At 39.9% G+C, this 23476-nt stretch overlaps 1 protein-coding gene across 4 annotated transcripts in view; it reads right to left on the bottom strand.

The window, feature by feature from the left end:
• DPP6 (dipeptidyl peptidase like 6) overlaps positions 1-23476 on the bottom strand; it is a 2152278-nt gene that overhangs the window by 668913 nt on the left and 1459889 nt on the right. For all 4 annotated transcript variants that reach the window (XM_086941474.1, XM_086941473.1, XM_086941476.1 and 1 more), the window contains exon 7: positions 23228-23309. In XM_086941474.1, coding sequence (XP_086797600.1) covers positions 23228-23309 — 82 coding nt within the window. The remainder of the gene's footprint in view (positions 1-23227; positions 23310-23476) is intronic.

Below are 23476 nucleotides of genomic sequence, written 5' to 3'. Positions count from 1 at the left end.
AAAATTGCATTCCGGACCATACCCCTGACTGTGTGAACTGGTCAATCATGTGGGCATGGCAAGCTGTCTACTTCCAAGAACAACAAGCATTGGCATAGCCAATAGGTCTCGCCTTTGGGACCTTATAAGTGTTTAGCCATGCAACAGTTGATGTTGTTGCACCAAGGATATTGTGCAGCATAACTAAATTCTTATAAGGTCCAAAAAGCGAGACCTATTGGCTATGCTAATGCTTGTTATTAAGTGACCTCAAAACACGGTTGCTTCCCTGGAATGGGCAAGGCCCCTGAATAATGTAAAATAGGGCTAAGCTCGTCCTCCATTTTTTTGCCCCCCTAGTCCTAGCTGAATGTAACTCTCAAGTCTCTCAGAACTCCATCTCACCAAACCCATGAACTCCATTCTGTCCATCCTTATTGTTTTCCTTTTGGTCTGTGCCTCTGTTCTAAAGAGATGTGAATTGGAGTACATGTAACCCTGCCACTTCCATGTTCAATGACTTGCAGAGTACACCTAAAACCTACCCATTTATCAGTCCCCTGCTTTCCTTGTTTCAGTTTTCCTGCACTTGAACTTTACTTCTGGACTGAGATTTCCCTCTCTTGCTTTTCCACTGACTCTAAATAGGAGGTAGCCATTCTTCTGTCCATGTTGAAACCTGGCTTTCCCAATGACTTGTGCTGTGTGAGAATATTACAAGGAATATCTACTGCCAGTGTCTAGGAAATTGCCAATATTATCAATGCATTGTTCAAAGCTGGTCTTGTCCCCAAAGTTTGGAGATCCAGTGTTGTTAGCCCTCTGCCTTCAAAAGGTGGTTTGGATGTTCCAAATGTTTTTAACTCTGATCTCATGGTGCTGTTACCCACTTTTGAAAAAAAGACAAAGCAAATAATGTCTGAACAACTTACCGACCATCTTGAAGAATTCAATGCTCTGTACACTTCTCTGTGAGTTTCTGTCCAAGTAGATAAATGGAATCAGTCATGAGGTGCTTCATTAATATTGTTTGATAAGATGTGGCTTAGCGAGGCTGATCCTACTAGCTCTTTCAATTTGACACAATCGTCCACTGTACCACCATTGAAAGGTTTGCTGATGTGGGTCTATCTAGAACCACATCAACCTGATTTAGAATTTTTTTGTTTTTTCTGACTATTTTTAGTTTTTCCTTCTGTTTCATTGTAGTTGCCAGGTCGTCTGCTGTGGCGCCTCACAAGATTTTTCTCTTCCCCCTATGGATTTCTTTGTTCATTTAAGCTCTTTGTCTTATTAGATTTAAAAAAAATGTATTTAATGCTTGTGCTCAATCATGTCGGAGGATGGTGATGAAGTTAAAACTTTGCCCCCCCCCTGGAAACATTTCTGCGGACGCCCATGTCCCCCGGGGCGACCTGTGAAAGAGACGCTTGCAGTGCGTCATAATGGGAGTACCCAGGGGGGCCTGAAGGTTGGCAGGCCAAGGCTGCAACACAGTAATCCCTAGTTTAAACCCAACATAGCTGCAAAAGGTGGGCACAAGGGTACCCCAAGCATATGTCAGTGAAAAATGCCTGGCTCGTGCACTCGCGCTGATGCGAGAGTCAGCGAGGAAGAGCAAACCACATTTTTAAATTGATTCTGTAATCATTACAAAAGTAATTATAAAATGTGCCTGACGATTTTGAAGACAAATTGGCAGTGTGGGCGGAGCCACTTTGCCCAAAGCAAGAAACCGTCACTGAGGCCAACTCACACAGGTGTTGCCTCTCATTTTAAAACTGCATAATGACAACAAACCCCTGATGTTTCTTTCTGTATCCGCACATTAAAGAATGTTATTAGAACAATTGTAGCTCGTCACTGTTCTCTCTCGTGCATACATTTTTAAGTAATGATTTCATAACATACTGCTAGTAGTGTGAAGTAATGGAACATCAAATATAATCTACATTACCATGAATATTTTCTGTGAGATCACTCGGTGGCAACTTGTGTCACGGTTACTGTATAAACCTCATTAAAAAGTTGTGTTTCAAGTGTAATTCCCAAAGAGCCCGTCATATGTCGTTAATGTCTCCTATGATCAGAGCTCTGACATGCTGATGGGAATTACACAGAGTGGACCCACCGTGAATGTTATCATTACTGGCATGTTGAGAAAGTGCAATCAGGTTTCGAAGAAAGAAAATCTAATTTCCCAGATATTGCCCTGCGCTTCAGCCTCAAAGAAGATATCACGTGTGGACCGCCTCTCATCTTAGAACTGCATAATGACAACAAACCTAACATGTCATTGTTTATCTGCACATTAAGAATGTTATTAGAGCAATTCTAGCTCGTCGCTGTTCTCTCCACCATCTCAGAAACACAAAATCATTAATATCTTTTGAGTTTTTGAAACTATGCAAGCATCAAATCATGGGGCAGCTTGCTATTGTGCCAAGAGAAAGTACCGCAGAAGTTACAGCTTCAAATTATTTTGGACGTCTTTGGCTTTCCAAGAAAAAACAAAGCCTGTTCATGCTGGAGTGAAGAGCACAACATGTAATTTGCTGTCACGCGAGATCGGCTCACTTCACATGGTCTACCGGCGAGGAGCCGATATCACACGCACCCGGTCCATGCCTGGGGAATCAATGTTCTCAGTTTGGGCGATTCCCCGCACAAATAATGGACACTAGTGTCATTTGTATAGGAAAAAGTACCACTGTTGGGTCACTTGTTGGGCTGGATTTGGTTCTTCACTGTCAGTGTCCGTAAACATTTAAAAAATTCAAATCTGCACCGCCTTATCATGAGGCGTACACACCACCAGAAACTGCCTGTCCCACACCACCAGCTGAAATTCAATTAGGGGCACCCTATGACACTTTTTTGGGAAGCTGTTTTGTTCACTGATATGCTATGCCATGCTGTAAAGAACCCGCAAGATGGTAAAATGGTATCGCAGAAGGCGGGAGTATTCTAAGAGTGAGTTTGGCGGCTATGTTCCCCTTCCTCCTGTTACTGTATCTTATGAAAAAAATCAAGAATTTGCAATTTTCAAAGTCTGCGATGAGCTCGAGGACAGTGAAAGGTACAGGATTTCTCCAGCTGTGCAGCAATAATTTAGATCAGTCTCTTTTTTCCACATTGTTTGCAACCGGCTCAGCAGAATGTCTGCAAAGGGCGCCTGACACATCCCTGCATATGGCGGCTTTAGGGAAGAGAGACCGGTGCCACAGCACTGGGCGTTGACTTTTGAGAAGGGCGCAGTTACCTCAAATATATGAGGGAATTAAAAGCACCTGCTACAGCGTTCCTTGCCTCCAGCAATTTTCTGGCAAAAATACAAATGTCAAGATAACTTTGGTGATTAATGGATCTGATGGAGAGAGATTGAGTTTTTGTCTAATGGAAGTTTACTTTTACCTCGTCAGGTAGCGCTGAGGGTTTATGCTACCAAGTATGTGCACCATGCAGATCACATCGCGCACATATAGCGTAAATAGTTCATCGGGTTACTGTTTTTGCCTGAGAGATCCTTTTATTGCTTGCAATTTATAAAGTTAAAATACTAATTTAGAACATTGAACTCTTACCTGACATCAAAGAGCTGCATGCAGAAATGCATGTGAGAGGGGGCATTATGGAGACGTGGGTGGAGCCAATACAGAAAGCGGGTGGGGGTCAATGGAGGAAGTGGGTGGAGGCAGGGAAGAAGGCGTGGCCTCCTAAAAAAAAAAGTGCTCCTCCACTTAATATTTTACAAATTTAGCACTAGTTTTAAGGAAGAAATTTGGAAATATCAACTGGATGATGCACGTTCTTCCCTAAGACACTAACTACAGTTTTCCTGTTCTTTCTAAAAGCTGGTGGGCTATACTGGTGGTCTGCCAAGACAAGGAATAAGCCTTATTCACTAACGAATAATTGTATATCTACAGACCACTTTCAGATCTGTCAACCACAGATTGGAGCAAGTGCATGGACACTACACACAAAGATAAATTCTGAGCTCTGTGTAGTGTGCTACAGTAGAGGGGCACACACGACCCCTTACCAATCTTTAGTCAATCAACGTGATTCAGTTTGTGATTATACCAGAGTTGTGTCCTACAGGAGAAGTAATATGAAAGCTTGCCCCTGTGGGGTAATCCGTGCTCTAAATGCTGTTCAGGAGTGTGGGATCACGTTGTAATAGTCAGAATGGTGCACAAATGTGCAGCCCACTACAGGCTATGAACAGCCTTTAGTAGAAAAGTGGCCCAGAGGCACCACAGAGAGGGCCGTGTTTCATGCCACTTAGGTGGAAAGCAACTATTTTCTGTTAAATGGAATTATGCATTTTAGTACCAGAATGCACACAATGTTTTCTTAAAGGCAGTACCATAATTTAGCCATATTCTTTTGCAAGTGCAACCCTTTCAACGCTTTCTGTACCCATGTTCAATTAGTTTGCACAACAAGTGTTATTTTGGTTGAAATTGGATTTTGAGATTCAAAGAATAGATATTTCACATTCTTTTTGCAGAGTGACTCGGGTAAAATACGCAAGTGTGGCAGATTTCATGCAGTCATACCTTTATGGTTAACCTAAGAAATGTGGAATGTCTGGGTGTGTTACATGCCAAATGTTTGGAACAACCACAAAGTCATGAGTATGTTAGAATTCAAATACATGTTCCTGGTTACACCCATCCAAACTGTGGAGAAATCCGTCTGACTGTCCTGTGTGCACAAGATTAAGCGTAGGACAGCGGGAGTACACTTTGAAATATAGGATTTTATGTAGATTTCCTTGATAAGTCCTGGAAGTTTTTCAAAAATGTCCTTAAAGTCAAACATTTACTTGTAGCATAAAAAGAACCATGAAAATGCTTAGATGTTTAAGGAGAAGTGTGGCTTAATGATTAGAGCGGCAGACCCTGATGCAGAGGTCTAGCCCTGGACAAGGGTTCAATTCCCTGCCTCGGCGGGTCTTGGGGCTCAAAAATTCCACGGACCTGATAATTCTCGCCTCTGTACTTATTTCAATCATGGAGTCCCACTCTGCAACTCTGGGCAATAGCTTGCTTAATCTCCACAACGGCCTCCACAACGGCCCTCACAACGCTGGGGATGCCTGGCCTCCACCTTGGGGGTGCCCAGGAGTGGACGCCTCACAGCGAAAGCCAGGATGGGTTCCACAGCGGTATTTGTACAAGCGCCTTGAGACCCTTGTGGGTGAGTAGTGCGCTATACAAGTATCAATTTACATTTTTTTACTTTGAACTTTTTTTTTGTGAATCGACCTATTATAATTTACTTAATATTCAAACCCACAAAAAATCTTTTTTGTTGCACACTAAAGCATATTCCTTGTAAGCAACTGTCCGACCCAGGGTATGATTTGAATTCATAAATTATATTCCTCTAATATAGAAATATTCACTGTCATAATGGTACTCATGAATTAATGCACGATCAAAAATAATATAATATTCTAAGCGTACAGCAGTTCCAACAATTCGCAATCGACGTCTATTACTGTTTTCAATTACAGGAAGTGCTCGGATCTGTCTCAGAAATAGGTACACGTTGTTTATCTTGCTCAAGGCAGCCAGGTGGCTTGAAGCCTCCTGAGATACTGAACGGCAGCTTTCTGGAAGGAATGCAACATTGCTTTAACCTCAGTCTGAAACTGGTGGCCACAAATCAATCAATAGGTTAATCGAAGCCAACAAAAATAAATGAAAAACGGTGAAAAAAAGGTAGACTCTTCCGAGCTTGCATTGTGCCAGTGAACACAGTTTGTAGACACAACCTAGTCCTAGCACAACTGAGCTTCGAATCACAATATACGTTTATAAAAATGTTTATTGAAGTATCTGCCGCTTAGCTGCCCATCACAACAACTTTCTTATGGCACAATGCTGAAGCAAGGTTTAGAGTTTCCAGACTAACTCGAGTTTTTGCTCTGCTTACGAAAATGCCTTTTGATATAAAATCCCTTTTTTACCGAAGGCTGCTACAACACCTGCCTTGCTGCATTTTTTTCAGATGGAGAAAGCTTAAGATCGCCGGACTTTAACTAAAAAGTTCCTTCTATGAAATTCAAGACCAGGTCCAACTAGTTAACCAAAAGCAGGACTGGAAAAAATCCTCAAATCAGCCTCGCTCTGTTTGCCTCCTCAGGCAATCTCTCTTTCCATTCATCTACTCTCTGTTTTTTCTCCCTCTCTGATCAATTTCTCTCTTCCAGCCTACCAGGGAAATGCCTGGTGGAATATAACGCCTGTCCGGCCTGTGTCAAAACCTTACTGCAATGTTGAAGATACTGTTAATTCCGTCCCCCCACACCCTCTAACACTATAGGGCATGTATAACTCTTTTGAGGGGTGGAAAGGAATGAACAGGGATTACCAGTGAATTCCTGACTGTTCTCTTACGAATAAAGAGTAACTGGGTGTATCAATGAGTGGGGACATGATTTCTTTGGGTATTCTTCATTCCTCCCCAGTATTTCATTCTGCTTTCGGCAGGTGAAAGCTTTTGGGGTAAATGTACAGGATCCACAGATTTACTACAGATCTCCATAATCCAGTAACTCCACCAGATCAGGATAACTAAAGCACTTTAAATTGTGCCTACGTCTGCGGAGCACTGAATGGAGGTTTTTTCGTATCTCTGCTACTTTTGAAACAGAGTATTTTATTCGCATTCCCACTGCCTTCACACCCGTCATTGGCATTAGCATCTCTAGATAAAGGATATAAACAGCAGAATACCGCTAATTTAAATTTTAATGTTTGTGGTTTTACTGGTAATAATCCTTTGAGGGAAGCTTAGAACAATGAATATGAATTTTCATGGACCTTTGGGGAGTTTCAAACGATTCACAATGAATTCAGGCTCATCTTGTTGATCCTAAAAGGCTCTTCAAAACAAAATATAGCCTAAAAAGGGAAGACACGCTGACAAAATAAAGGGGCAGTGGGCCCATTTCGCAACTGCCTGGAGAAAAGTTGAAGGTTTCACATTCAAAGTTTAATCCTGATCTCTAAAGCATGAAAGGTGTAGCCTATGTGCTCATGCAAAGTCTACACAATTGTAATTTTTGACTTAAGTGGACCTTCCAAGTGGACTGGTCATAGAAATGATATGCCAACGTGGTGAACGCCCACTCAGTATTAAATTAGAAGAATGAGTCACAAACATCTGAAAATAAATGTACCCACTTTTCAGTGGAGCTAAATTATAACTTAATGATCAGGGTGAATTTGCAATCAGAAACGTGGAAAGTGTACCATTTACCGCAGTTTTCCCATGAGGTTCTGGAAAGGTGAGACATGGTAGATGAAAGGCTTGCAGATGGAAAAAAAGATATGAAAAGGCAAATCAGTATTTATTCTCTTTCACTTACGTCATCAATTTGTGAAGCCTACGGCCTCATTACAAATAAGTCAGAGCCGCATTACCAGAAGGAATAACGCCATGCCCAATCACAACCGGGAACGTTTCCAGCACCTAAATATTCTGGGTGTGGGAACACTGGGCCAGATTTTACTGGTCACTTTGCAGCCCAGTTTCATTTTAATTGGAGAGGTCACAAAAACAGAACTAGGAATTCCATGTTCAATTTGACCCAGAAAAAATGGTCACGAATATTTATTGTCTATCCCATTGGTATTTACTCATAATCGCATGGTACTGGCACTGTGCTTCTTCACAGTAATGGTTTGCATTCCACGAATACTGCACAACTCGTAATCTGGTAAACGCGTATTGCACCATTACGTTTAGGAAAACTGCACAATTCAGCTTTGTATCCAAGTTATGCATGGGCCTGTGAAAATGATGTATGAATAATGCTTCCAGTTTTTTTGTGAATTGTGTTCAGTGTGTGGGTAAGGCAAAGTGGAAGAGGAGACTGGAAAGTGTGAAAACCAAAAGTTCAAGGGCGAATAAGATAATGCATTACACTGCAATCTGAAGTGAAACAGCTGTATTACCTACTATACTTGTAGCAGACATCTCTGTTTAACTGTCACATTTTTGTCACTATATTACTGTGTGATTAGTTATGGTGCCTGCAGCACAAGCCTATTTGTACTAACAAATCACACTTTTCAATCCACTATGAAAGCTCAGCGAACTACGACACTTGTTGCAGAGATGTGTGTTCAACAAGCCAGTCACTACTGAATTCAGGGCAATAATGACTCGGGCCAGATGTAGGTGGGCAAATACCTGTTGGTAACTGTCAAATTCGGTAAATTTCACCGTTACCGACCCATATTTAGCCATGTGGGATGTAGGGAAGGAATCGGTAATAAGGAATCGGTAAATACCGATTCCTTAATAATGATTCCTTTAGGGGGGGCGTAAAATCCGTTTCGCGGGCGAATTTGCGGATTTTCCGCGATTTCGCGATCCGCGAATCTTGCGAAATTGCGGTAAAATCCGCGAATCAGCGGGGACGAATTTTCAGCCAAGCAAGGGTTACAGCAGCAGGTGCAAAAGTTGAACCTAATTTCTTTGTAACCTTTTACAAAAGGGTTACAAACAAATTAACTTCAACTTGGACACCTGCTGCTAATTGCTTCCTGGCGCCTCGTTGCCTACTTGCAACTATTCTCTGACCCTGCTCTGACCCTTGAAGCAGGGTCAGAGAATAGTTACAAGTAGGCAACGAGGCACCTGTCCAAGGAATTAAACCTCATCAGGAAGCACTTACAGATATAAAAAACAGGAAGAAGGGAGAGGATGGCAAATACACCCATTTTGGGTTGTCAGGAGGGGTTAAACTAAAAGAGACCTTTACAGCACAATTTTCACATGCATTTTGCTAAAAATAAAAAGCTGTATGTTCAGTAGAGGCAACTCAGGAATCTGGCCCTTCAGAGATCCGGCCTCTCTTTCTTTCTCTAGTTTTCTCTCTCCCTCTCTCTTTCCCTCTCTTTCTCTATCTATCTATCTATCTATCTATCTATCTATCTATCTATCTATCTATCTATCTATCTATCTATCTATCTCTCTCTCCCTCTCCCATAAACGACTGCATGGGTAACTTCGCTATGCAAGCGGCTCTTGAAGACGCAAAAAGCCCAGCGAACATGCAAAAAACCCAGCGAACACGCAAAAAACCCAGCGAACACGCAAAAAACCAAATATCTGCAAATTCGCACAAATTCGCGAATTTTGCGGATCGCAAATTCACAAATCCGCAAATTCGCGGAACGCGAATTTGCAAAATTCGCCCATGCTTAGATTCCTTATTGGCCTATACCGATTCCTTAAATGCAATGTAGGTAGCACTTAAAACAGTGCACCTCAGCCTTAAGGAATAGCTATTTACCACCAACTTCAAGTTGGTGGTAAGTAGCGATTTCCTTTCAAAAAGCGCTTTTTTGCTTTTTGAAATGTGCCATGTGGCACACATCCATGCCCTTAGGGCATGTATGTGCGCCACATGTGCACACATGCACATTTCAGGGGTGCAACAGGGTGTCCTTTGGACACCCTGGCACCCTTGAAATACCTCCTGGTATTACCGATACGGTAATACCGAATGTCTTCACATTCCTTCCTATGGGCCTCCAAGCCCATAGGAATGAATGAGAAGGTATTCGTTATTACCGAATCTCAATTACCGATTCGGTAATAACGAATATTAAGAATTCAGTATTTCTTACCGAATTCTTACCTACATCTGAAATACCGATTTCTAAATACCGAATCAGTAAAATTCGGTATTTAGAATTTGGTATTTCTCTATTCCCTACATCGGGCCCTCAGTCTGTTAACCATCTGAAGCTAAATAAAACGATTAGCATTGAATCATGTAATATTAGCAGCTATGTTTATGGTTGTGCAGAAGCAAAGTCCGAAGTTTTACATGTATGCATAATATTTTGTCAAACTGTGCTGGGAAGGGCAACGTGTTACAGCAGAAGCATGTTCTCTCTCTAGTCTGCAAGCTCACCCACTTTCCAGTTAATAACCTGATTGAAGCCAGACCTCCTGAGCTGCTTGCCAGCTATTCCCTGCTGTTGGAAATTCCACTCTAAGGGGCGGGACTTCTAGCAACGTGGAATGGAATGTACATAACTTCTGAGCAAAAGCAATTGTTGGTGTTTCCCCACTACATTCATAGTGTGGAAAAGTCAGCAACAGTTCTCTGCAGCTTGTAGTCCATCCACTTTAGATGGGACATTAGTTGGGGGGTTTAGCGTTTGGTTGAAGCTAAACTTCAACGCTGGCAAGTGGGTAAACATCGCCTACATTCACAAAGGTGGAATTTCCATATCTGTATTGGGTACATTTCAATTTCACACGTCATTAGCTACCCAAAGCAAGAAGAGACAATTTAATTTTCTAACAAAGTTTCAACCCTCTCACTTGAAAATCGCATAAGGATCCCTGCAGTGTATGCATTGCCAGTCCGCTATTTACAGGGCCTTTTTTCTGGGTGAAAATAAAGACTTACATTTATTTGATCTTCTTTGCATTTTTACATTTTGTATTTGCAATTGTAAATCTATTTGCATTTACATGGCTCATACTACCTCTGACAAGGTGTGCAAGCACATTTTGCACCGGGCAGTGTGCTGCTCTACAAACCAAGGTTAGTGGTTAGTCCTGTGTTATTGGTATTTTTCTTGTGCACTCAAGCAAATAATGCAATGCATTTTGTCCAATTTCGTTGTGGTAGATTAAATTAAAAGGAATTAGGTTTTATCTTTGTTGGGTATGAAGAGGTATGTGAGTTCATGCTGATGTTTGGTGGGATTAATAGATGAGCTAGAGAAGGTTAAGTATTGTTAGGTTGCAAGGATATGGCTTGCATAAATGGAGAAATTGGGATCTAAGAAATGAGTTGTGTGCAAATTGCAGAAATACATTATTAGAGATTAACACAAACATGCAAGTGATTTAGAAACTGGAGGGAAACAGAGGCTCTTCAAGGGTTGGACATGACCTCAAATGTAGTTGCAAGATCAATCCCTCATATCCAGCATAGAAATACGTAAATGAGACTCATTTATTGAGGTCATATAGTCAATAAAATCTAGTTACTGAGTCGGAAAAAAGATCCAAATTTTCTTTAAAAAATTCAATCCACACAATGGGCCAAAACGTGTTTCATGACATACAAGTCGCTTCTTCAGGGCCAATCTATAGTTACATGGATTGCCCTGATGAAAGACTCTTAGGATCAATTGTATGTGAACATCCAGAAAACATATAACTCAAAAATCTTTATGCAGCATAGTGGCCTAGGATAATTTAATTCTGTGTTCTGTACACGTGTTGGCCTTTATGGGGATTTCATTTTTGAAGGAAAATAAAAGAATATTTAAATCTTATTTCCGACTCAGTAATTAGATTTTATGGACTATCAGCCCTCAAAAACCGAGTCTCTTTTATGCAAGTGACTTAGATAAGGTTGCATCCAGAGATAAAAGGCATGCAGAGAATGGGAAAAGGAGAACAGGGTCAACTGAAAGCAAAAAAGAGAGACGACAATCAGCGATTTTAAGTATAGATCAGTTCTTCATGTCAGAATTTATGAGTATAGAGGACACTTTTTGAGACAATATGCAGTTTGAAGATGCAAGACTAGAAGGAAGCAGCATTTTTTGCATGTGAAGATTGTGCTATGTTTGGTACTTTTGATAAGCACTAGAATTAGGCGAACACCTGCTCAGCTCAGGGGTTGAAAGCTTAAAATAAAAGTTGGGCGCAAACATTGCAAGGAGATTCTGCAAAATACTGGAGTAAATGTCTTCTCACGTTTAGTTCACAATAGTAATTGTAAAGCAAAGTGGGGTCCATTTCTGACATCTCTGGTTTGACAAGACACAAGATGAGAGTGAGTACAACTTCCCAGGCAGTGTGAGTGTATTGCCTGCATTCCTGTGGCTGAAGGGTCGAGATCCAGACAATAAAGCCTTTGTTAGCAAAGGGCTACAGATTAGATTTCCTGAAGCACTGCCCTTAAATGGACGGTAGGAGTTAGGGGTGGGACCATAAATTATGTAGTGCAGGTTGTGGGGGGAGGGGGGGGCTTAGGAGAGGTATTTTGTCTCACGTAATAACACTTTCAGTTGGGCTGATGTCAACCTGTGCAAAACCACACACCTCTTTATCCCTCTGCTGTGGGTGCTCCAGACTGGAGACCACACTGATGTGAGGGGGTAGCACTACACAAAGGCTGTATTTATGAAAAGTCATTTTAAAGCAGAACCACCCCTCACTGGTTCTGCATCATGTACATTTTAGAAAAAATGTATCACCATTATTCTAAAGCCCCCCAGACTATGTTAAACCAGAAGTAGTAAAGCCCAACACTTTGTCATAAGGTTTTAATTCATGGGTGGACTGACCTTCCATATAAATGTATTGCAAAGGGCTACATTTATATGTTCTAGACTTCCAAGAACATGTGTCAGTACAGTTTGAAGTGTTTGCCCTGGAAAGATTAGATAATACGTCAATTATAAACAAAGATATAAACAAAGAATTTGCCAAAGCACAGAGGGCCTAATTAAGATGCAATCGATCAGAACGCAGTGGTTGGAGGGACCGAACAACGCTTCCAACAGGCTCAAGGACCCCTTTGGGGCATTGGTCGGATCGTAATCCTACAATGAAGGTGGTGCCTGCACAGGCACCGTCGTAGGGATTACGATGTTCCTTTCTGACGGCCTTTCGAGGGCGGTCCAACCAGAACTAGCAGGGCCCCTAGCCCCCAGGAACCTAAGCTACAAGCCCTAAGGGCTCCTGTGGCACCCTCAAAAACATCCATGCACCGTATGATGCCAGGCACACGTGAATGGATGTATTAAAACTCATCTTTACCATTGCGGCTTTTGCAGCGGCCCTTTTCCTGGGCTGCTGCTCAAGCCACAATGGTAAACAGCATTTTACGACTGCCTCCACAGTGGTCGCATCGTAACTGGGCTGTCGGGACTGCTGGCTCCTTGTCAGACTGTCCCGTGCCCCCCTAAATGATGGCCGTCGATGCTCGTCCAAACGCCATAGTAATGAGGAATAGAGTTCTTTTACAAATCACATTCAAACATCACAATACGATCTATGAGTAGCTCTTGTCAGCAATTGCCATTACATTTTTGCCAGTCGTTTACACAAATGTTCATGCCTCTTCAGACTGCTGCATGGTATTCTGTCAACTTTGAATCATCCATATATTTGAATAATTCAGAGTATGCTTGAATCAACCTATTTTTTTCATTTAGGTTTTATTGCAGAGTATGTTTATCCGAGTCAAATAAAAGAGTGGTTTCCCATATTCATTACCTAAATGATAACTTCTTTCGTAAACTACCTGTGCAACATGTCACAGGTTAGATTGTCAGGTTATTTTTTTAAATCTTAGACCAAGTCATCAAAAAAGTCCTATGAAAAGGCAATACACTTTGGATTTCCAAAAATAAATTAAGGCTAAATAAAACATGAGTTAGAGAACTTAGGAAACTCCCACAACTATCAACCATCTTTCTTATTAAGATAGTTTTGCCTAAAATTTATGTCCAGTAAATCAAACACAGGACTTGGAGGAAATTGCGAAACCTCAATCTGTTACCTACAATATTATTTCACTCTTTACTAGATGCAAAACGGCATTCAAACAGAATTCTCGTAGACAATGTGAAGGAGCGGAGAATATTTGACTCTACACTGACTCACTTGATATGTAAATTATCCCTAATGTCAATTTGGGGTAATAGCTATATTACAATCCTTGGTGCACAAGTAATTTGGAAGACATGGATTACAAAAGGGTTCAACTCTGTTCAAGACTTGGAAAACCAGATCGTCCATACCCATTCTTAGCTTGAAATAAATGGCAAACACCTGATTATTTATTTTTTATTTATTATTTATTTAATGGTTTTTGTAAAGCGCGTAGTAACTCCGAAGAGCATCCCAGCGCTGAGCTATTTTTTTTTTTTGTGTGGCTTTTTAGAATAGCTAGTGTGTGAAACCGAGAAATATCATATGGTTGTAGCGCATCTAGGTTCTAAAAATTGCTAATCCAAAAGCAGTGCAACGTAATCTGAAAACTCAAGCCACATGGTAGAACATACTAAGCATACAGTGTCACTCCTTGCCTCACTCCTTAACTGGCCCGCTTATTTGGTCATCTACATTCACATTTAAAGTAATCCCATCATTGGCTCAGACATGCCTTTTAACTATACACAGTTTGCACTGGATGCCTGTCAGGCTTATCAAACTAGACATTTTCCGATGAGACTAGCAGGGATTACCAAAAAACTAGAAGGTGACATTATCCCCATGCTGTTTGGTTGTCAATTCACACACTCACTATAGAATGAGGTTAGCCAGTTATTGAAGACATGTTTGATATTTAAGTTTTTCTTGATCTTGTGATAGTGTGGATGGTAGGCCATGTCTGTCTCAACCTTTCCAGAAAGGAGATTAATGATACCACTTTGGTAGATCAATTGATGTCCCTAAGGGTTTACAATTATTCCCTCTGAATAGAAATCTGCTCATAAATTAACTAGCCAATCATGGAAATAATGGTTATGCTCCATTCGTAAAACAGAGATTCCTAAAACCCACCAATCCCACCAATCAAAAACTAATCAATGTTACAGCTTCAATGGGGGAAAACTTGACATAAATAGTGGCAAAACAAATCACCATGATCTCCCATTTTGGCATTGTCACCGACTAAAATCTGCCTACAGTCCATCTACTTTTTGATTACACTATCAGGAGCAGATCTTTCCTTACCGAATCGATCATAATGCATTCCTCCATCTACATGGTTTCTCTCTCTCCATTGTTTTACTCCCTGGAAACTTACCTTGAATGTGTCAATAAGTTAATGTATATGTAATTTGCTATATGTATTAAATGTATCTTCTCAATTGCTATGACTATGCTGGCATGTCTCGCACAGCCATATTTTCTATGTTTATATTCACTAATATTTGTCTGGTCTGTGTTGGCTGTTTATGCAAATTGTATACATGTCATGGCATTATTATTTGTGCTAAACGTTTACCCTAATGTCAAGAGCCTTGTGGAGAAGCATGGCTCAATGGTTAGAGCGGCAGACCCTGATGCAGAGGTCTGGCCTGGGACCAGGGTTCAATTCCCACCTCGGCCGCTCTTGGACTCAATCTTCCCGGACCTGATAATTCTCACCTCAGTGCCTAGTCTAATTATGGGTCCCACTCTGTGACTCTGGGCAATAGCTTGCTTAATCTCCACAACAGCCCCAGCAGCGCTTGGATGCCTGGCTTCACCTTGGAGGTGCCCAGGAGTCGACATCTCAAAGGAAAGCAAAGAAGGGTTCCACAGCGGTATGAATACAGCGCTACAAGACCTCTGGGTAGAACACGCTATATAAATACAAACACATTTACATTTACATTTAAGGATTTATAGTACTCAGTTGTTTTTGTTTTATTGTAAGATTTATATACTCTTTCTTTACTTCTGTTATACATTCAGTTTCATTTTATTACAGGGTTATTTGCATGCACAAATGCATGACATGAAAAGAAAAGATGCAGGGTTTTAGCCATGATGGATACATTGAGATAGCCAGAGGACAGAGTTTAACCTGATACACTTGAGTTGTGAACCTAAAAACAATTAATCACTTTACCGTGCATTTTTTATATTGTTTAAACATGATCCCATACATTGCATAAAATACTGGGGTTTGGGATTGATGCCCTATTCAGCTCTGAAGGACATTTCATTTTACCTTTAGTAGAACATTACCATATACTTTCCGAATGGTAAAGAAAGGCAAATGTTTGTGCATACCCTTATAGTCAGTGGCATAGCTAGACCCATTGCCGGCTGAGCAGTCCCTGCAATTGCTGCACGCGGTGGCCGCATAAAAGATTGGGGGGGCTGTGTGTGTGCTGTTGATTCCTGTGTTTGCCACCCCATGACGACTGCAGGTAAGAGCGGGGGGAGGCCGCGGCCCCAAAACGTGTGTGCCCAGGGCAGACAGCCCCCCATTGCTACAGCACTGCGTATCATTCTTGCTTGTTCACTGTACTAAATTTTGTTTGAGACCAAGGTCCAGACACTACTATCTGCCCCTTCTCCTATCCAACCTTCATTTTCTCCAGCGGAAACACCTTCCACAGGAGAACCTAGTTTCTAAATGTAAATACTGATTCTATGAATCAGAATTTCTGTTTTGTAATTGGTATTTTGAAAACATTAAAACACCCAAGGGAATAAAACTTTACCAGGAATGTGCAGTCTCTTCCACACCCCTGAACTGATTGGAGAAATATAGCTCAGATGTCTACTCCATTCACCTTACAATATCACTACACATCTGAACCCTCTAACTCTACAACTCTTTCCACAATTTCCTAGTTAACACATTCCCCTTCACAGGAACAATTATCATATAACCCTTCCTGTAGGCAGTGTGGTGAGGAGACTGGCTCTTTAATGAAGACTGATTTCGCGAAATGGTGTTTGGTTATGGTAGTCAGTTGTCTAGCTGGCAGTAACACACATCATTGCAACCCATTGCCATGTGGACGGTTTTTCTGAAATCCATCAACCAAATCCATTAGGACTGCACCAGTCCTGCACCAGTTTTGGACTGAAATGATGTCACACTCCATCAGAACGGTTTTTGGACAAACAAATCGAGTTAAAAATATCAAGGCATAGAAATATTGTTTTTAATTTTGTGCTACACAAATATCGTTGACAAAAATATTGATTTTAAGGTAAATAATATCAATGTCAAAAATATTAATGTTGTTAACATCGTTTACAGAAATATTATTCTGAGGAATATTATTTTTTAATTATCTATGTATTTTAGTATATGTTTTAATGGTATATGTTATTAATTGTTTGTATAATTATTGTTAATGTTGTTAAATACCAAATTTGAAATACAAAGTAGCAAACAAAAGTGGGTAACTAATAGCAAACGTTTATCAGCATGGAGGCTAGAGCTGCCAAAAGAGCTCTTAAAGTGCAGAGGCTTTTTTCAACCAAGCAAGGCATACCAACCGCCCGAAACATAAACACGGGGACACAGGCATTAAACTTACAACAGATGTTCTCAGAAGTGGAAAGAATGAATCGGAGAGAAAAAACAAAAAGTTGGGAAATTATCACACTTAAAAAATATGTGGAAATGGACAGAGTGCCCAGGGGACTGCACATATTCTCAATGCCAAATCACCCGTATGTGAGATCGGAGATCTTGTTAGAATGGAGTGAAAACAGCATAATATGCTCCAGAAATATGATGAGAATCCTAACAAAATATGCCAAAATAGATGTAGATGATTTAACCCAAAGCATTAGAGAAATAGAAGAAAAAATTTCAACATGCCCCAGCACAGACGAGGCCAGTAAATTAAGGAAATATAGGAACAATTGGAAAAACATGAATCAGACATAGAAGCGAGGAAACAACAAACAATTTTAAGAGATCAACAGGCCATGTTAATGGGACAGTATACACATTTGCATGACGTTTTGAAGCACTGAAAAAGCGACTTACTATGGAAGCACAATCGAAAACAAGATTACCAAAGGCAGAAATAAGTGAATCGGACACAGATTTCAGTGAGGGGGCAATAACTGTGGAAGGTGTAACAAGAGCAACATTATTGGAAAAAATGCAACTTATATACTTAGACAATCAAACTTCCAACGGAAGAGGATGAGGACGCAATATTTGTGGAGGCCAAATAAGAAACATTCAAAGAAACGCAGAAAATGCAGAAGAGGGGGTGGCAAAAAGAACTTACCCTCCAAGCAACAGACAGAAAAAGTAAACGAAAACACCACACCATCATTGGAAAAGGGACATGGTGAAAATTAAAACCTAGTCATCAATCTATCGGACTATGCATTGATCAAATATGAAACATCTTTATTTTTAACAAAGATCACTTCTTTTGTCCAGAACAACATATTGACCTAGTGGAAACCACTATAAATATTTACAAATTCATAAGAAAATGAAAACTGATGAAACATTTTTCCGACAAAGAATCCAAACTAAAAGAATGTTTCACAGAGGAACCAATGGCCAACATCACTTCAGAACGAATAAGTGATACAAAACTACTATTTGATCTCGTGCATGATGTAAACGACGAAGACATGACAGAGACACAAATAATGGAACACTTGGAATTGGACACCAATGATCATGTACACATCTCGTTCAAAATGAAATCAAAGTTTTGTCCTATCCTACCTCTTGGTAATAAAGTTGATATTTTGCATGTTGCAGTTATTAGTGATCTTGAAAAATTATGGATGAAAATAGACAACAAATATAATAAAGAAAATCTCACAATAATAGAACGAACAGCCCTAAAACCTATCTAAAACTCAAACAATAATTGTGAAGCTGGCAGATAAAAGAGGCAATATTGTGATTCAAAATAAACAAGATTACTTTAGAGAAGCATATAGACAACTGGACGGTTGGAAAATTATAAGAAATAGAAATACAACCCTATGGAACTAATGATGTCCAATCTAAATATCAAGTTAAAGGGATGGTATGATGCAAAGTTACTAAAAGATGATGAATACCAATTCTCAACAACTGCCCCATCAATCATGCCAATATGTGTTGTCCAAAAGATTCACAAAACACTCAACAACCCACCAGGCAGACCAATAGTGTCTAGGTGTGGATCTATGTTTAAAAACATCTCAAAATACATGGATCTCTATATCTTCCCCATGGTCTCAAAGCTAACGTCATATCTGAAAGACAGTGGAGAATTTCTCAAAATAACATCAGAAATTGAATGGCAAAAGACATATTTGCTTGTAACAATCAACATCGTTTCTCAATATACCTCCATCCAACATGAAATTGGACTCAATGCAGTGAAATACTTTTAAAAACAATGACATGTGAGAGAAACTGAACACTCCACGATGATCCTAGAGATGATTGACATGTGTCTACAAAACAATAATTTCTACTTCAATCAACAACTATACCAACAAGTCTAAGGGACTGCAATGGGACTTTCCTTCTCCCCCAGCTATGCCAATTTGACCATGGGCTGGTGGGAGATGGAAATTGCAAGGAGTGACATATAAGAACACTATCTATCCAAAATAGTGATTTGGTTGCGTTATATAGATGACCTATTCCTAATATGGAATGGAACAAAAGAAGAATTTCAGCAATACTTTCAAGCTTTAAATTGCAATGATCACAATTTAAGATTCACACACAATATCAGTGAAAGGAAATTGATTTCCTAGACATTAAAGTATATGTAAAAAACCAGAAAGTAGAAACAACCATGTATAAGAAGCCAACTGCGACCAATAGAGTGCTACATGGCACTAACTTCCACCCCAAAGCACTCATCAAGAGTATCCCATATGGAGAGTTTGTGAGAACCATAAGGAACTGCTTGGACAAAGATGACATGAATGCCCAGAAACATAAAGTAAAACAAGATTTTACCAACACAAATATCGAAAGCATACATTGAAAAAGGAGCTAAGAGAGCAAAGGAAAAAACAAGACAACAAATAGTTATGGGGAAACCAACCAAAGACACCACGAGTGTGGAACAAATCAGGATGATAACAACATTCAACAAGGAACACCAATTGATATATAAGATCCTCCAAAGACATTAGAACATTCTGACAAGTGACAAACAAATTGCAAAAGCAGTCGGTGAGAAATCTGAAATAACTTACAGAAAAGTATGTTCCCTTAAAGACCAACTAGCGAGAAGCCATCTCTCAGACCAACAACCGGAGAGTTGGCTACAACAATAAAGGCTTCGGGAAATGCAACAACTGCAAAGCATGCAGGATTGGCAAAAATACACAAAGCATAAAAGATCTTAAATAGAAATAGAAAAGAAATTGTGATTGACCACAAATTAATCTGCAACACACATTTTGTGGTGTACGTCATTGAATGTGTACGTGGTCTCAAAAATGTGGGGAGCACGATATGCCCGTTGAGGAAACGAATTTTGGAACACATATGGGCCGTTCAACAGAAAGACATAAGCTATGCAATTGCAAAACATCATGTCCAACAATATGACAGCAAATGGAAAACCTTAAGATACTATGGAGTAGCACATGTTCCTAAAAATGAGAGAAGTGGAGAAAGAACATTACAACTGCGAAGACTGGAGAGAAAATAGATAATAAGACTGCGTACAAAAATACCATTTTGGTCTTAATACAGACAAAGAACTGTATGTACACTTGTAAAATTCGGAACATAGTGTTGTTAGGTAATACAGGACTAACATTGTAAAAAATTTGACTGCCAAAATGTCTGTGAGTAAATCATATAGAAGAATGCATACATGGTAAAAGGTGAACTCCAAGGTACAAACTATGAACATCATCATAGCAAAACATTAAGTGATCACTACGATCTCCTTAGAAACCCATAACCATACGACTCATCCCAATTACTTAAATTGATATAGGTTATCGGTTGGAGGCATGGCGCGTATGATACAAAATCACAAACAAGCATATTAGTATGAGTTTAACTGATCGTAAAGTATGCATTTTTTGACAAGGATTTTATGTGTAGGAGTAAGGCACTTAGCCAGGACAACAATACAATCATTTGAATATCTTTTCAATAGGGGCACTTAGTCTTCTAGAAGAAACAATAACAATAACAGAAATTAAATATGAATCAAACAAAATGAAACACACCAGATAACAATAACAACACCCGAAACAGTCTCATCTGTCTGACAGGGGCACTCAGCCCATTAGGAGATAATACCATGCTTATATGTGAATCAACTTGTGATGTACACATGTAAAAGATATCACAAAGAATTAGTGGTAATATGAATAATATGTAAAATTCTAGATTAACATAAGTCTTAGTTGGTGTTGAAATGTATATACCTTTCATAGCGCTATAATTTGCTGTAAAACGGTATTGCGAACTACATTTCCCAGAATACATCCTAATAAGCAGGGCGGGTATTATGTATAAAAAGAAACATAGTAGCGGGACTCACTGACTGTGAGCAAGACTCGGAGGAGTTGAAACGCGTAGGCATTTGCTATGTGAGAATAAAGAAGAGTAGTTTATAATATTTGGAGACTGGAGTGCAGCGTTTTCTTTCATCGAGGTGTGGAAGTGGATGTGCAATATATATATATATATATATATATATACACCTGTGTGTGTGTGTATATATATATATGTATATATATATATATGTATATATTTATATATGTATATATACTTGCTATATTAGTAAATTCAAAACAAAATAGAAAATTATAACAAATTAAAAATAATTCTTTAAAATAGTTTTACATGATATATGTGTATATAAACATACAACATACATATATATGTGTGTGTGTTTAAATTAGTCTATATATATATATTTAAATGTTACTTGAACGTATGTAATTTACATTATAATAATGTTGTATGTTTAAATATTTAAGATTCACTACTTTTACCTATATATGTTAAAAAAGTATATTTTTTGGGTATATTTTTTCGATATTAGTGTAAAAGGATTTTTTTAATCAACTTTATTGTACTCGATATCTTTGACACCATATTTCTGTTACACAATATTTCTGGTTTTGATATTATGTCAGTCAACCAGCAGAACTAAGTAACAGTCCACTACCACCCTCAGAACCCAGCTGCCCCTCCAATCACTAGGAATAGCACTCAGCTATGTTCAGGCTGTACAAATACTGCGCATGGGCTGTATCCTACCTTGTATCATATATTGTTTTCCCTAGGTTTTAATTGATGGTTTCGGCATGTTATGCTTACATTGTAGCATTTTAACCCCTTGCGCGCTCGTGACGGAACCATTCCGTCACAAGCCTCGGGTGGGCTGTGCTGTGACGGAACAGTTCCGTAATGGCCCGTTCGCCACGCCTGCACGTTGCGAATTCCGCGCCTGCTCCGAGCGTTCTATTAGGCGGGAGGGGCTGTAACGGAACCGTTCCGTCACAAGCACAGCCCACCCGAGGTTCGTGACGGAGCGGTTCCGTCACGAGTACGGGAGCGCCGCGCCCCCCCCCCCTCCCTCCCCCTTGGCACTGCGGCGGAATAACTGCCGCAGCTAAGGGGTTAAAATGAAGGTTTTACAGCATGTAATCGAAGCTTTGTTTATTCTGGTTTTTAACTTGAAACATTGCACTGCACCATGATTCCCTTTGCTTAGTATACAAGAAGAAATCACCGTCGCCACTGCACTGCCACACATTCTAATTGTTTTAACAAAAAAATGCAGTTGTTTCAGCATATTGCTAAATGTTTGCCCTACAGTCAGCAATGGCAAAATGTTCAGTCCAGCCCGCTCACTTCCCCTCTCTTTAATTCTATTTCCTGTCATCCATTCTCTCTCTCTCTCTCATTTATTTCTCTCTCTATCTCTCTCTTTCCTTCATTATATGTCTGTGTTATAGTGAGAAAAAATGTACATCTCTCTCTCTTCCTCTCTCCCGAAGCCACAATGCACTTGGCTCACTTTACCTCTGGGAGCTGGAAAAAATCTGAGGCGCTAGCCACGTCCTTAGGCCTTCAATGGCTCTACACGTCCGGGGTGATACCCAATAGAAAAAACGGTCAGATCGGCCATGATAGTTTCTGAAATATCCTTTTATTTCTCTCAGGAAGGATAATGCATACACATGGGCCATGTCATGAAGTTACCACTCATGTCAATTACTAATGGCATGGGACCTCAGTCACTTAAAAGGGGTACTCCGGCACAAACACTGAAAGCCACGCCCGTCCCACCAAACCTGGGCACCATAAATGGGGATGGCCTTTTAACCATTCCTCTACATCAGGGGTCTCCAAACTGGGCCTGGAGGGCCGGATCCGTGCCAGATTTTTAAAATTACTACATGTATCTCAATGGGGATATCCCAGAAATCTGGCACGGATCCGGCCCTCCAGGACCGGTTTGGAGACCCCTGCTCTATGTCATCAAGACTCCATTTTATGCCGAGTAGAAAATGATGGTTGGTTGGGAAATTATGTCTGTTACAAAGGATATCAGGGTAATGAGGAATGCATTTTAAAACACTGAAACTTCGAACGATAGAGGCATATCCCAAAATAGTATGAAGCATGCGCTATCTCTTCATTTGATGTTTCAACCATTGGTATCAAATTACAAAAGCAAAATGTCACAGTTGTGATGATACTGCAAAAACATTTTTTTAAGGTACCCCAATGTCCATTTTTCCTTCTTACCAGCTGTTGGTCTTTTGGTCCCCATCCAGCATACTGAAGCGGTACATTTTTTACCTCAGGTGGATTTAAATTGCGATGTTCCCTGTAAACAGAAGATTACATATTTGTAATATTTTACTGATCTAGTACAGATTTTAAATATCAAAATTAATTGAAATATTGTCATTTTAATTCAAATACCTGTTTAAAGTAACAGAGTGAAAAGCTACATTTTTTGAAGCAACCGTATTGTTCAGTCATTCCCTTTAT

The sequence above is a fragment of the Lissotriton vulgaris genome, chromosome 10 (assembly GCF_964263255.1).
Source record: "Lissotriton vulgaris chromosome 10, aLisVul1.2, whole genome shotgun sequence".
Classification (NCBI taxonomy): Eukaryota; Metazoa; Chordata; class Amphibia; order Caudata; family Salamandridae; genus Lissotriton; species Lissotriton vulgaris.
Note: the sequence above shows the minus strand (reverse complement) of the source record. Positions and strands in the feature narration are given on the sequence as shown.